The sequence below is a fragment of the Chrysochloris asiatica genome, unplaced genomic scaffold (genome assembly GCF_000296735.1).
Source record: "Chrysochloris asiatica unplaced genomic scaffold, ChrAsi1.0 scaffold00181, whole genome shotgun sequence".
Classification (NCBI taxonomy): domain Eukaryota; kingdom Metazoa; phylum Chordata; class Mammalia; order Afrosoricida; family Chrysochloridae; genus Chrysochloris; species Chrysochloris asiatica.
Window position 1 is genome coordinate 3,670,647 of NW_006408699.1, and position 16,264 is coordinate 3,686,910.

General features: G+C 41.5%; 1 protein-coding gene across 1 annotated transcript in view; it reads right to left on the reverse strand.

Annotated features, from left to right (window-relative positions):
• TANC1 (tetratricopeptide repeat, ankyrin repeat and coiled-coil containing 1) overlaps positions 1-16,264 on the reverse strand; it is a 157,630-nt gene that overhangs the window by 89,191 nt on the left and 52,175 nt on the right. The window contains exons 4-5 of the mRNA XM_006872044.1: positions 9,694-9,824; positions 8,511-8,697 (exon numbers count right to left, since the gene is read on the reverse strand). Coding sequence (XP_006872106.1) covers positions 8,511-8,697; positions 9,694-9,824 — 318 coding nt within the window. The remainder of the gene's footprint in view (positions 1-8,510; positions 8,698-9,693; positions 9,825-16,264) is intronic.

The following is a 16,264-nucleotide window of genomic DNA, read 5'->3' on the forward strand; positions in this document are numbered from 1 at the left end:
TCCACAGCACATAACAACAACTGCACCCTGAAACCTGAAATGTTCATCAGCAATGTGCACCTTACACTGATCCCAAATGGATCCGTTCCAACACCCCACATCTACTGGTTGGCAAATCTTCAACCAATTTCAAATGGAGAGTCAACCTGAAAGCTTCTTCTCTCCCTTCTCCAGGCCTGATGTAATTTGGAACTGGGATCCTTTTTACAAGCAACTGCATGTCAGGCTATCCAGAGCACAAGTCATGGTATCTCATTCACAAGGTTCACAGGGACACAAGGCATCCCTGTGTGCTGGGAAATTTTCTCTGTTAAACATTCAAGATGCCCCAAAGTTGCCATTCCCAGGCTACACCTTATTAAAACAGGTAATGTTCTTTAGGTAGAAAAAGCACCTCCAATTCCCCTGTAATCATAGAGCTGCACTTGAGTCACAACTGCCTGATCCCTAACAGGCAGGCCGACCTAGGGTGTTGATCTAAAGGAAACTCTTTCCCTCCTCTGACCCACCACGCCTGCCTCTTCAAAGACCTGTGGCTACAGTCTGCCTGGAGAGGAAATACTTGCTTCTTTTCCCTCTCCTCCCTACCACACCCTCAATGTATCTATGGCAACACATTCTGATTCTGCAGGTCAAGGAAGGAGGGAGAACAGAGAAACCCTGGTACCAGCACAGAGCTCCTCTCTGATCCACCCATCATCGTCTCTGTCTCTACTCCCTCAGGAGAACAGCCAGGGCAGTGTGAGCCAGGCACTCCAGAAGCTGGGGGTTTTCTGTACAGCAGGAACTTGCTAACCATTTCCTAACTCCTCCCACTTTCACCACAATTGTTGCCAACACTTGTGCTCAGCCAAGGACAGATGAGCAGCCCCAATGACATTAACTGCGAGAGCTTAAATACAGGATGACATTAAACGATTTGTGAAAGTCAATGAGGAATGGGAATCTGAAATAGCTTCTTTACCAGCCAACTAAATGGCCCCTCCTTTCATGCAACTTGAGAATAGCAACAATTCTTTCTTTAATTTCTCATTCCCCAACACTGCTAGAAGCTGAGTAGGTAGACGGAATAATATAGTTGAGATCCCTACCTGTAGGAAGGCAATGCTAAATTATAAAAGTAGAATGAATATATTGAAGAAAAATATGAGGAGCATGTAATAGGGGAAACTAATCGGTTTGAGATTGGGTGGGACTATTTGAAATCATCACCAGCCATCTATCACTTTGTTGTTCTGTGGGATTTGTGTGTTGCGATGATGGAGTCCGGAGTCCTGGTGTGGTGCTGCAGGTTAATGCACCGTGACCGCAAGGTCGGTGGTTCAAGCTCCTCAGACACTCTTCGGAAACCTTATACAGGATCACTATGAGCCAGAACCAACTCGACAGCACTTCACAACAACAGCAGCAACATGACGGAGTCCTGGTGTGGTTCTGTAGGATAGCCACTGGACTTGCTAACCACAAGATTGGCAGTTTAAACCCACCAGCCTTGAAAACCCTATACAGGGTCACTATGAGTCAGAATCAGCTTGACGGCATTTAACAACTACAATAACAACGACAATGATGATAATGGAAAGAAACTATGCCACAGGTATTTTAAATACTAGCAGGGTCATCTATGGTGGGCAGGTTTCAGCAGTACTTCCAAACCAAGACAGAAGGAAAGAAGAAAGGTCTGGTGATCTACACCCAAAAATGAGTCAACGAAAACATATGGATCACAAAAGAACACTGTCTTAAGTAGTGCTAGAAAATGAACCTCCTCCTTTGGAAGGTACTCAAAATGCATGATGGGAAAGCAATGGACTCAGGCCTACCCACAATCACGTGGAGGGTACAGAACTGGGCAGTGTTTCCTTCTGTTTCACATGCTTTACAATTTGCAGTCCACTTGGTAACAAGTAACAACAACACATTTCAAATAGGGTATTAATTAAGAGCCTCAATATTCTTGAAGCTCACACTTTGACAGTACAAAAACTAAATCAGCACCTTTGCTCTTCTTTGTTTACAGAACACTTTGAAAAATATAGCACTGTATCTCAATTAGAGATAGAGGGGTGGGCACGAATGAATGAATGAATATGGGTGGTTCTCTGTTGGTGAGAGAAGCTTGTAACTGTCAAAACAAGAAGCTGACTTGGTTATGTTGCTGTTTTTAAGCGCTATTGAGTCAGTTCTGACCCATAGTGACTTGGTTATAGGCACAGGCTTACAATACCAATGCCAGAACATGCAATTAAAAAGTCTGTCCAAAAAAAGTAACACTGGCCAACTCCTTGAAGGAACATGAACTCTCAGAAAAGTTGAGAGGTCAGTGAAGAAAGTCATGTGGCTGCCACAGAGTTAATAACACAAATATCATGAATCATGAACAGTTCAGAAAGAGCCAGCGAGTGGGAGCAGAAGCAACACTGGAAAAATCAATAACACTGGGCTAAACAACAGGTGGAAGGAAACGCAGGGTAAAATGTTAACAGGGAATTAGCAGAATAAGCTCACCAGAAGGACCTGATGCTGCATGGAAAGAATTTAAATGCCATTCTAGGAAGATGGAGGCAAAAAAGCCAACCATCATTCTGACCCTCCTCCAGAAATACAATACGGAAAGAATGGTTGGCTTTGAGGAACTGTGAATCGAGCAGCAGAGGAAATCAGCAGGCGATAGCCAACAAATCAGCAATGAAGTCTTGTCCATCAGCACTGAGGGCTGCAAGCAGGCAGAGGTTGCTGTGTACTAGAAGTAGGAATCTTGAGTGGAGGCTACACCCACTTGGCTCTGAGAGCAACAAGGATGGCCTCCCTGGGGGTCCATCAGGAGTGTTGACTACTCCTCCCCACCCAGTAACTGTTGGCTGATAGGAAGGTTCCCTACAGTGGAGTCAGGAGATGGGTTACCCAAGAAGACATTGCTCCCCCAACCACCACAAGGCCGCTAGAGCCCTGGAAATCAGTAAAGCACAATTCTTGTAGCACCTTCTGGGGTTTATCAGTACATCCTCCGAAACAGAGGAAAGTCTGCCTGGGCTCACAGTCAAACAGCCACCACAGCAAAAGGGAAGAAACCTTGAGCAAAACCGGAGGTCAACACCCAACCCAAAGGGGCCTTGCTGGGTTTGGGTTTTCTAACTAAAATCGTGATTGTAAAAACCAGAGAGGACTACATCCCTGGTTGCCAGACTAATTGATTGTAGTTGTTAAGTGCTGTGGAGTAAGTTCCAACTCATACGGATCATATATAGGGTTTCCAAGAGGCTTGAACCGTTGACCTGAGTTAGCAGTCCAGTGTTTACAACGCCACACCAGGATTCTTGGCGAGGCCATGGTTCTCGGTATTATGTAATAATCAATCATTTAGTTATTATCTTATGTGTATAAATCCTAGTTTCTCTATTAACGCCAGGAGCCCTGGTGGCATAGTGGATTACATGTTAGGTTGCTAACTACAAGATCAGAGTTCAAATCCACCAGCTGCTCCATGGGAGAAACATTAAGGCTTTCTGCTCCTGTAAAAACTTACAGTCTCATAAACGTTATGCTTTGGAACTGATTTAGTAACATACAACAACACAATACTAATGAGACAGAATTGCTACTGCTATTGTTTAGTGCCATCAAGTCAGTTCCGACTCATAACGACCCTGATAGGGTTTCCGAGAAGCAGCTGGTGGGTTTGAACTGCCAACCTTGTGCTGATCCTACAACGCCACACCAGGAGACAAGATTATTGGCAATTATATTAATAAGGCAGGATACAATCTACAGGAATAGTTTGTATCTTGAGTTAACCCTTTTTGAGCTATCAAAGAGATTATCAGATGAGCAGGGATCAGAGGGACTTCAGTACCACCAAGAAAGAATCAGGAATGAACCGCATCATCTAGACCTAGGGTCCCTACACTGAGAAGCTCCTAGGTGCCGGGGTAGTCTGAACACATGAAACTCTCCAAGAACACTGGGCCCATTAATGTTAAAAGGAGACATAGACCTGGCTGAGGCAACAGAGAAAGCCTTCTCTTAGAGTTGGTGCCCTGAATTTGTCTCATGAACTATGAGAGAATAAATTTCTGTTAAAGCCATCCACTTGTGGTATTTCTCTAATAGCAGCACAAGATAATGAGGACTAATATAATACATTAAACATAATTAAAGAGCTAAGAGAAAAATAAAGAAAAAACAATGCAAGAACAAAAAAAAAATCTAAAAAATGAGGTATTGCAATTGAAAAGGGACAATAATTGAAATCAGAAACTCAACAGAAGAACTTACCAACAGATTTAATTAAGCAGAAGAAAGAATAAGCAAATTAGGAGATAAGAAGTTAAAATTATAGCTGCTGAAGAGCAACAAGAACAGAGGCTCAAGAAAACAGAGCACAATTTAACTTTAAAATTAAAGCTACAGAAATAAAAATTGCCTCGTGCTGATATAACAATAGACACAAAAACCAATGGAATAGATAGAATTGAGAGTCCAGAAATAAGCCTACACATCTGTGGTCAAGGGTGCTGAGTCCATTAAGCGGGGAAACACAAGGTTCTGCAATAAATGCTGCTGGGAAAACTGGATTTCCATATGCAGAAAACTAAAACAGGATCCTGGCCTCATCTCACAAACAACAAATATAAAGTCTATTTAGGACCTAAAACTGTGAATTAAAACGATAAAATTCTTATGAGAACAAGCAGGGGCAATACTATCAGGCTTAGTTTTATCAATGGATAATCTAATATAGTAACAAACAGTAAAAGACAGCATAAAGTAATGAGAACTATAAAAATTAAAAACTTTTTGTTCATCCTAAAAGGGAAGACACAGTTACTAACTGAGAGAAAAGCTTTGGAAATCATGCTAGTGTGGCATTGTAGAATAAACACTGGGCAGAAAGGTCGTTTGACTAGCAAGATTGGTGGTTCAAACTCACCAGCAGCATTTTGGAAACCCTATACAGGGTTGCTATGAGTCAGAACTGAACTACAACAATGACAACAAGAATCTAACAACGAAAATAAAAATTTTTTTTATTCACAGCATAACAGAAAAAGGGACAACTAACCCAATCATAAAATGATAAAAAGACTTGAATATACATTTCACCAAAGAGGATATTCAAACCCTCCTTTTAAAAATGCTCAGCATTAGCCATCCGAGAGATGCAAATCAAAACTACAATGAGATAACAATTCACTCTCACTAGGAAAGCTAAATGTAATTCTGGTGTGGTGTTGTACGAATAGCACTGGACCGCAAGGTTGGTTTGAACTACAAGGTTGGTGGTTCAAATCCACAAGCCACTCTTCAGAAACCCTATACAATGACAGTATGAGTCAGAACCAACTCAATGGCACTTAACAAGGATGCCAAAGATAAAAAAGAATATAGTGTTAGTGGTGATGATTGGCAATCAGAACATGTGAGTCTTGTTGGCAGAAATGCACACTGGCCAACTGCTATACACAACAGTGTGGTGGTTCCTCAAAAACTAAAATGTAACTTCCATATAACTCAGCAATTCCACTCATGCCCAAAAGTCCTGAAAACAGTGATTCAAACATTGTCCATTGCAGCTCTGTTCACACAACAACCAGAAGGTGGACAAAAACTAACTGTCCATCAACTAATCAAAGGATAAATGAAAGGAATGTGTTGTTATTGTTGTTATGTGCTGTGGAGTCAGTACCGACTCATAGTGACCCTGTACAGGGTTTCTGAGGCTGTAAATCTTTACGGGAGCAGAAAGCCTCATCTCTCTCCTGCGGAAGAGCTGGTAGTTTCGAACTGCTGACCTTAAGGTTTGCAGCCCGATTCATAACCACTACGCAACACACAATGCAATACTGCTAAGGTAGTATGAGAAATGAAGTCTTGATACATGCGACAGTCTAGTTGGAGCTTGAACCTATTATGGTGAGCAAGACAAACCAACCACAGAACGATGAACACTGTATGTGACCTCACTTATATTTTTAAAACAAGGCGAAAAGGCAAAATTATAGTGACCAAAGTTTGTAAGTGATTATCAGTAGGCAGTAGCAAAAGGGGAAAGGAGATTTAAATGGTGATGGAAAAATCACAATGATTAAGGGTGGTGGTGGTGGTGGTTATGTGCCGTGGAGTCAGTTCCGAATCATAGCGACCCTGTACAGGGTTTCCAAGGCTGTAAATCTTTACGGAAGCAGAAAGCCTCATCTCTCTCCCACGGAACAGCTGGTAGTTTCGAACTGTCCACAACCAATTATTGTAACTGCTGTCAACAAATTGTGTACCTATAAAAAATTAACCTTGCAAAAAGCTACATTATAGCTATATTTAGAACAATGACAAAAAGATAAAGTTTAGCTGCTGAGGCTGCTTATCTGTAACCAAACACATCGGCATTTAGTTCTTGGCGTGCAGATTCAGGGTCATGGTTTCTTAGGACATCCTAGGTAATTGTTTAGTGCTTCTGTTCTACCCCAAAGCACAACAATTGGTCTCCATTCCCAAGGAGCAGCAGAAGGAGTCAGGATATAGAATGTGTGGCTAATTGCCTCCAGGAACAACTCTCTCCTTTGCCGTGAAACCTCAAGGACTGGATGAAGCCTAGCTACATGACTGAACATTTGTATCAGAGTCTATACAGAAATCCTGACTCAAAGGGGGAAAATGCAGAACAGAATGTCAAATTTTCACGGACTGTAGACTTTCTGGCACCATGTAGAATCAATGAACCCTTAAAATTATCTGAAATAACAATTAAACCTTAAAGCAAAAATATTCCCTAAGGTCACCTGAAAACTATAGTTTACACTAACTAGTACAAAGGGTCTTCCTTGAGCATATGCTTTTTAAAGAACTGTTGATATGAGACCAAGTAGTCCTGGTGTGGCACTGTAGGATAAACACTGGACCCGCAAGGTTGGTTTGAACTGTAAGGTTGGTGGTTCAAGCCCACCAGCTGCTCCTCAGAAACTCTATACAGTGTATCAGTCAGAACAGACACTACGGCACTTCAGCACAGCAACAGTATGAGATCAAATGGACAGCAGCAACTCAAAAGGTTAGCAAGCAGTGAGCTTATATTATTCCAGAAAAGGTAGGTGAGAAGGTAATCAATGTCATGAAATTGTACATGTAGAAACTGTTTTCTCTGTATATTTTCAACAACAACAACAAAACAAATTTTAGAGGGAAAAATCGCTTACGATTGATAAGTAATATCCAGAATAGGCTAATCTATACAGGAAAAAAGTAGATCAGTCATTACCTAGGGCTGGGGACTTTGAGGGGAAATGAATTACTTATGATAGGTACATGGTTTCTTTTGGCGGGGGGCAGTGAAATGTTCTAAAATTACATTGTGGTTACACAACTCTGAATATATTAAAAATTGGTCAATGGTTAAAATGGGTAAATCTTGTAGTATATGAATTCTATCTGAATAAAGCAATTAAAACAAAACAAAAACTCAGAATCACTAAAGATCCTGATCAAAATGATAACAGAGAAGAGGCTGCCTTCCTTAAGCTGAGACTACACAGCCAGACTACACCAGAGTCCCAAACCCACTCCTGGGAATCGTCAAAGTACAAACCAAACAGACCTGCAACTTGGGTGTTTCAAATTACACTTGAACAAAATTCCAAGTGACCAAAGAAAATAAGGAAGCTCAAATGCTATTCCACATTTATGTGATTTAAGTGGGGTCTTAGTCCATAATAAACTTACAATGTCCTGCAAAGACATGTGTGTAACTCAACAAAAAGTAACAATGCAACAGTATAGCAGGGGGTACCTGAGTTAAAACAGAAGTCGAGAGAAACAAAGAGGTCCAGGCACACCTCTGGAGATGTGGATGCAGTCTTTCTGGAACGGGATCTAAAAGTTAGGTGCTTAACATTCCCCCTGGGTGGTTCTAATGTACACCACTGGGCTGGTAACCACTGGGTTAGTCCAAGGATGTCCAGAAATATCCACTACTGTTGCTCATGTGATCTGTCTAATCAATGTAGGAGTCAGGACCAGAACACTTGTCTCATTACTGCCTCACCTGTTGTGTGGGTGAGGGTGTGTGAGAGCTCAGGGTATCCAGGCTTCAACACAGTGCTCAGACCCCTTAAGAAACTCTAAAGCACAAATGCTTGGACTGTTGTGGGGAAAACAGTAATCCTGAGACAACGTTTAGAGGACTTCTAAATATGCAGGGTTTCACTCTCCCACCATAAGACCCTCAGTGGGACTCTATCCCCAGTAAATGGATTTAATTGGCAAGTAGGGAAGATTTTTTTTTTTTATTTTTTATTTCAGCTCTGAGCTGAAATGTTTTTTTTTTTTTTACCCACGGAGCAGAGAGTTGTAAAACAAACATCAAGGCGTCCAAAAGCTGATGCTGCACACAGAACCTGAGCTGTCCTCAGAAAAGAGAGCAGGCAATGTTTACAGACCACGTAGGGAGATGCCTGGCTAAGGCCCTGGCTACTGGGCGTTGAGTCGTTCGTTCCTTTACCAAGCAGCGTGCTTCTTACCTATAATTCCACTGTCCTTGCTTTCCAGAGTGGAACTAGGGCTGCTAATGGTCTCACAGGGACTTTTGTTGGCTGCCGTCTTGCTGACACAGCTATTCAGGGTTGAGCAGGGGCTCTCGGTGCTAGGAGATGCGGTACTGCTTGTTAGTGTGGAGCAAGGACTGATGCCTTGGCTAGGAGCTGGGCACTGCAAGATGAACGGAACGAGGAGTTAGCATGGCTTACACAGGACGCTTCCTTTGACACAGTCTTTTTACATGTGACATCAAAACAATGACCCCAAACAAAGGAAACTATCAGAGAGTCTTTCAAATCTAGTGAGTTCAAATATACATATGGTCTTCCAAACTTTCAAAGAGAGAAATAGCTTTGTTCTTTTGCTTCTCCCTTTGTGAGTTTTTTTTTTTTTTTTTTACTGACAGGGCAGCAGTCGGTGGAATAATTTAGTGGAAATGCACATTTGTAAACCAGAAATGGCATATGGGCAGACTTCCTTTCATTTAAAAGTTTACAGAAGGTGAATGGGCTTTGTGACCTCTGGACGGAAAACGTGGGAACTCTGTTTTGGTGAGGTGTCACAAGCACTGTAACTTGATTCTGTTCCTGAAGATTTATTGGCTCTGCAGTCAGGGGAAGAAACTGGTGGCCACTGGAAGAGGCCCTGAAGCTGGGAGGCTCAGCCCCTCATTGCTATTCAAATTAATACACCTGTGAAGAGGAAGTGATGGGCTGAGCTACTGTGCCCCTATCAGGAGAATGCTCTTTCCAGTCCTTTGATCATCATTGCCTCATTGCCTATAAATCTTTCCTCACCCCACTGACCCTCCAAAATCGTTAACAGCTAAAAAAGCACAGGAAATCACATACCAAAGCAGCCAGATGAAAAGAATGGCACTATAAAGATAAAAGTAGCATCATTATTATGGAATTCTTCTAGCTGCTTTAATTCATTTAGTTACTCATCTCTCAGTAGTGATTAGGTGATGACAAGGTTAACGTGGACATTGCTTATCCCCACCTCCCCAGTGCAAAACTCCAGAAACAAACTGGTGAAATAAATTTCACTATGCACTAAAGCCCAGAACTCCTTTGACCCAACAATGACTTCACCACTCAAGGAGGGTTACAAAGAGAGTTAGCTCTCTGGGCATGGATGAAATGCAGTCTCTCCCTCAGACATTACCATGGTTTCATTTTTTTCTTCAATGGTTATATGTGTGGCACTCGGGATCCCTTCTCCCAGTAAAAATCCCAGCCTTGTCAACAGTTCTTGAGCTGCCGGTGAACAGCTGGGTTCATTACTGGCCTTTGTTTCTGGAACAAAGAAAAAAAACAAAACAAAAACAATGAAGGTGGTCCTTGGGTGGGGGTGGGTCGTGGGGATGGGGAGTTCAGTATTGCATCTGGATGAGTTGGCACTACAGCTGCTTGTCTGGTGCTTTTTGTATTTTTTATAAAATGTACAACATTTGACAATGCTACCTGACCTCTAGAAGTACATTCTAATTAAAGAGGCTGTGTCAGGTGAAGAAAACAATAAAACAGAAACTCCAAGTGCAAAAAGTGAGATATTTGACCTCCCAATGGTGCTCATACAATACCATTATCTGATGGAAATTCCGATTTCCATGTCATGTAAAAATCAGGTACTATTGTAAATAAAGAACAGAAAAAGACCCACTTTAACCTTAAAGAACTCTGTGGTCAATACCTGCAAGAAACTGAAATAAAGTAAAACCCAACTAGCACAATGGCAGGAAACCAGATGATTTAGATGTTGGGATAAAAGTGAAATCCAAGACAGGACCCATAGCTACCTTGGTAGAAAACCTCTTGCATATAACCCTGAACAGTGAAAAATGAAAATCAGCATTCTAACTCCAGGTCAATCATAGAGAATCTACACTGAAATAGAAAATGTAATTATCACTGCATTGATATAATCAGTTGCTATTGTTGTATTGTTAAGTGCTGTCAAGTTGATTGAGATCCTGTATAGGGTTTCCAAGGAGCGACTGGTGGGTTTGAACCGCCAACCTTGTAGTTAGCAGTTCAATGCTGGCTGATCCTACAAGTGCCACACCAGGACTCCTGTTGCTACTGAGCCAAATTCAATTCATAGTGACCCTAGGTGTATTAGAGTACATCTATGCTTCATAGGGTTTTCATTGGCAGATATTTTGGAAGTAGATCACCAGGATTTTCTTTCAAAGTAACTCTAAGTGGCCTTGAACCTTCAACCAAACACTCTGACCATTGTATTACCCAAAAACCAAAACTAAACTCACTGCCATCAAGTCAATTCCAACTCAGAGCGGCCCTGGTTTTCAAAACCATAAATCTTTATCAGAGCAGACAGACTTGTTTTTCTCCTGTGGAGCTGCTGGTGGGTTTGAACTGCCAATCTTGTGCTGGCAGTCCAGTGCTTATCTTACAGTGGCTTTCCCAAGAGACTGGACCCAATAATATGCTATTTACCATGTAGTCCTGGTGTGGCGCTGTGCGTTAAGGTGTCAGACTGTAAAATCATTTGAACTGCAAGGTTGGCAATTCAAGCACACCAACAGCTCCTTGGAAACCCTATACAGGGTCGCTATGGGTTGAATCAACTCGATGGCCTTAACAACAACAACATGCAAATATGCAGAAACTCCAATGGGGTTGTGCTCTCAGAATGATCCATAGTAATGAAGAAGCACATTTGGTGGTAAAGTCATAAGCATACTTGAAAGCCTGTCCTTTTCTCAGGTTACCCCTAAATTTGTTATCTGGATTTTTGCCTTTAAGACAAAAAAAATTATTTAATTTTTTGCTGGATTTGATTCAAGTGTTGAACTGCAGATTAACCTTGTATCCAAATGCCCAAGGGTACTTTAATTACGCTTGCAAAATAAAATAGTTACCACATCATCCTAACACCTCTCTTACATTTTTTAACTCCATATCCTTGAGGGGATGAGACAACATTGCTCCAGATATTAAGAACTTACAAACAACATGCAATTATTGAAACTATCCTCTTTTTTGTTAATTATCTAGATACCAAAATACATACACACTTGGATATATCTTACCTAGATGTGGAAATATGCTGTTAATAGAAAAAAGTAAGAGAAAATGAATAACAAAGTAGTGATGCTACCTTTGAGCTACAGTATTACCAATTAAGTTCAATACGAACTTTGCCTTTTGTTCCGAACAGTGAACATCAAAATAAGCTGGCTACACCTCCACCTGTATTACCCTCACTCACAGTTCAGGTGCTCCTGGGGTGGCACCTTTAAGAAAGGAAAAGTACTCCACCTCTTGCTTGCTCTCACAAGCTCCCACTGTTTGGAATGAGAAGCACTGTTTGCCACCTTGGATGGTTTGCAGTTAGCTCTAGAGAAAGAACTTCAAGAGAAAACCTGATTGCTCTAAAGTGAGGACCCTGATGTTTCTGGGTCAGTTCAGTTAAACTCATAACATGAAAGGACAGAGGCCCCAAGCTTGCATGGGTGAAAGGAGCCACCCCAGGTCTGGTCAACCATGCCCCAAAAGCTGTTCCACAAAGGACTTTTCTCACAGGGACCTCAAACCACATTTTGATTCTCAAGGTACATAGCATTTGGGAAAGGACGGTGGGAACTAAATCAAATCAGCACAGCCCAGGCACACCCAAGGGCTGAACCACTTCAGAACAGATCAGTACTCTCCCTCCCTCTACCTCTTCCCCCTCCCTTGCCTCAAGCCCTACCCAGGCTCAGGGCAGGGCAGCTGCTCTATCATGGGTGGCAGCTGGGCTAGAGGGAGCCAACAGGACGCAGATGGCAAGGGAAAGAAGTGGGTGAGGGAGCAGAACCCAGCAGTTTCTCTTCTCCACACCCCCTTTTACTTTTGAAACAATCTCTGTACTACTACCCAATTGTTACTACTATGCCCTAGAATGTCTAGCTTCTGGTTCAACCTGAAACACTCTGGGGAAAGAGCCAGAAACTACTCCCAGATGGCAGCTGTTGGGAGGTTGAGAGCAGCTGCATAAGTTTGGCAGCCACTCAATTTACCCTGACAACAAACAAGGCTGCAATGAGCCACGCCACCCGGGGTGGATCCTGCGTGGAAGGCATCCCTTCCAAGTCTCGGCCGCCTCCACACGGCATCCACAGACAGTCCAGATTCTGCAGTGCAATCACTTCAACAATCTAAAGACAACTAGTCGTCCAAACCTGTCTCCTTCAGAGATGTCAGAGAGCAGCAGCAAATTCCACATTTAATGGCTGAATTGAAAAGATACCCAAATTCATGATAAAATTTTTCTCCTAACTACTCAACTTGGACTTCCTGGTGCCGAAGTTGCAAACCCTGTCCCAGCTTTGGGATTAACGAGCAAACCTTCTCTTTTTGGTGGTGGTAAATGTACAGGCAACAAAACAGCTGCCATTTCAACAACCTTCACATCTACAGTTCAGTGACATAAAATATGTTCATCACGTTATTAATCAACCATCATCATTTCTGAATGATTCCACCACCCTTAAGAAAACTTCACACCCCCGAGGCATTCTCGATTTCAATTTTTGCATTCATTAAGCCATTGAAAGTTTCTTTCTTTCTAGGGCTTCCCCCAGTAGTCTTTCCATGTTATTTTCTCTTCTAAAATGCAATCCTAGCTACCTTTCCCTTAGAATATCCCCTTCTGTCTGATTCCTTAATCCATGTCATGCCATCCACATCTGTCCTTCCCCAATGCACAGAGCCTTCTCCTGCTAACTCGTCATTCTGGCAGAAGGACCCCTGGGTGATGTGTGACAGAGAGTGGAGCCGCCTGGGAACTCCCACTGACTCCAGAGTCATTTACCAAATGCTGGAGTTTTCACAGCCAAATATGGTTTTCCTTAAGCTAATTATTACTCTAAATTGACCTCTCAATACAATTCTAATGGGTCACTCCTATACTTACAGTGGAAGTAGTGTTTGGAGGGATGAAAGACCTCATCTGTTACTAACAACACTCGGTATCTTTCAGATTTTGAAAATCCCAAGAAGTTATGATAGCTGTATTTGGAATAGAGAAAGTAATTGACCTCATATTTCCTATAGGAATCCATTAGGCAGGTGAAGAGTGACTCTAATCTCAACAACATTTTAATGGAATCCCGGGTGTCACCCAGACGGTTGGTTATGGGAGGCGAGGTTAATTATGCAGGGGGAGGTTAGTTAATGGGGGAAAAGGTACAGGGAATTTCTTGGATCACAATTCCTCCCTGTCCCCTTCTAGCAATTCAGAGTATGCTGGACCATCTTTGGTCACAAGCACTGAGCTATAGTCCATAAAATGACCAGCTTCTCAATAATTCAGACCTTAACATCAAACATGTTAAATAGCCCACTGCCATTGGGTCGATTCCAACTTATAGTAACTTTACAGGACAGAGCAGAAGTACTCCCTAGGGTTTCAGAGATTGTCATTTTTTTTTGACGCAGACTGCCTCATCTTTCTCCTGTGGAGAGAGGCTGGTGGGTTTGATCCGCTGACCTTGCAGTGAAAAGCCCTATGCTACACCCAGAGCACCACAGGGACTCCTTTAATTATATTTGTTGTTGTTGAGTGCCAACTCATATTGGCACCTTATAATCAATCATCTTCTCACCTTACCTACAGTCTTCCAAGGAAGAATGTTCTTGACACTAAAGCTATTCTGGATTCCTTACACTGCTGGACCACTCTGAGTATCAGTTTTGTCCTTATAAAGTGGTCGTAATCACTTCTCACAGGTGCTGAGAGACTCAAAATCAATAACTAGAGTGAGGAACACTTTATAAACATGAATGCTGTATCAACATGTATCACCTGTAACGCTAGGAGTGTACACTTCTTTACTAGTAGTTCTTTTTCTGGTCCTGAGGTTCATATTTATATTCAATATGGTTCTATATCTTTTCCCTAAAAAAACAGCCTTCTGCTTGTAACTTTTCTGCACTCATTACTTCTTCAAAACAGCAAATCCCCTTATTTTTCTGATTATCAAGCCAAGTGTTTTAATTTGACCTGTACTTGTTGTTTTTATCTCCCTCTGCTCCAGTGACATTCTACAAGAACCACAAACTCTTTTACCTAAAACTGTTCCATAAGGAGAAAGTCCCTTCTCCACCCTCATCCTCATCAAATTTTAAGAAGCACTGGGCATTCCTGGCAGTTTGACCATTCAGACACAATGAGACCATGAACAATGAACTTAATACCTGTTTCCACAATGGTACTTCTCAAGTCTGTTAAATGAGACGACCTGCCTCATGTCTCTATCAGAGACCTGTTTCTTGTGGACTATTGTTTCCTTGACTTCTATTTACAGGTATTTTCCTGTTTCTTCCTGGCTGCTCTTCTTTCTAATCCATTACTGTTCTATCCTTCTTGAATCTTCAGAGATAGCATTTATAGGGGAGTATCTAGTCCTGGTGTGGCGCTATGGGTTAATGCGCCAGACTGCAAAGCCATGTGAACCATAAGGTCGGTGGTTCAAGCTCACCAGTCCCTGCTTGGAAACCCTATTCAGGGTCGCTATGGGTTGGAACCAAATCAATGGCACTCAACATCTATCTATGAGTCTGCTCTGCTCCTGATTCCTAGTTTGTAACACTAAAACAAGTGAATTTTAAACTTTGCATATCATTCAACTCTATATCAAAACTGTCACCAAACCTTGAAAGCATTTCTTCCTGCAAAATGTCTCCTGAATTAGCCTTCTTCTCTTACTTTTACCACCTGTAAGTCCTCATCTCTTCAACTTTAGAGCGTTCCGGATCAATGTTCTTATCTCTATTGTTACTTTTCCCCTCTCTTCTGCTTCCTCTAAAGCCAGTTCTCAAACATTTTGTTCTCAGGATCCATTCCTCTAAAAATTATTGGGGACTCTAAAGTTGGCTTACATGGGTTATATATCTATTGCTATTTACTGTAATAGAAGTTGAAACTTAAGAATCTTACTATATACATATATTATTTCATTTAATATAAAATGCTACATGTTAACAAGTAATCTTTTTAATGAAAAAAATTTTCTAACAGTGAAAATAGTTTTTAACCTTAAAAACTATTAAGAATGACACTGTTTTACATTTTTTTGCAAATCTCTTTATAAGATGTCTGATTCAATGAGACAATATTCAATCTGTTGTGATATATTCTTTTGGTTGAAGCATGTGAAAAAAATGCTGTCTCTGACAAGTAGGTACTTAGGAAAGGAGGAGTCTTTTCACTTAATCACAGATATTCCTCTTTGACACTTCACCAAAATTTGACAAGTAGCAATTGCATAAAGGTTAAGTTCCAATGCCGAATCTGAAACCATATTAATGAACTTTTTACTCTCATAGTAAAATCCAATGATTTGCCTTATACTTTGAACGGATCTTTTATTCACACAAGATTCTGTAACATCACACACTAGGACATTTGAAAAACATTAGTTTTGCAGATATTTATTATGAAGTTATCAAAATTTGAAATTCAGAGAACAAACAAGATGGCAGAGAGCGTGGAAGTGCAGTGAGGAGCTCCATCAGCAACAACACAGAATATAGGACCAAGCAGGCTCAGGGGATGGTGCGAAAACTCTGAACCACATATAAAGGAATATTTGAAAGATTGGAAGGCTTACAGCTAGAGGAATTTGTAGCAGAAGCAAGAAATCCATTGCTTTCTAATTCAAGACATTCAGCTGCTCCCGGAGCCGCCATCTTGAGAGAGACCAAGAGGGAAGGATCAGAGCAAACAC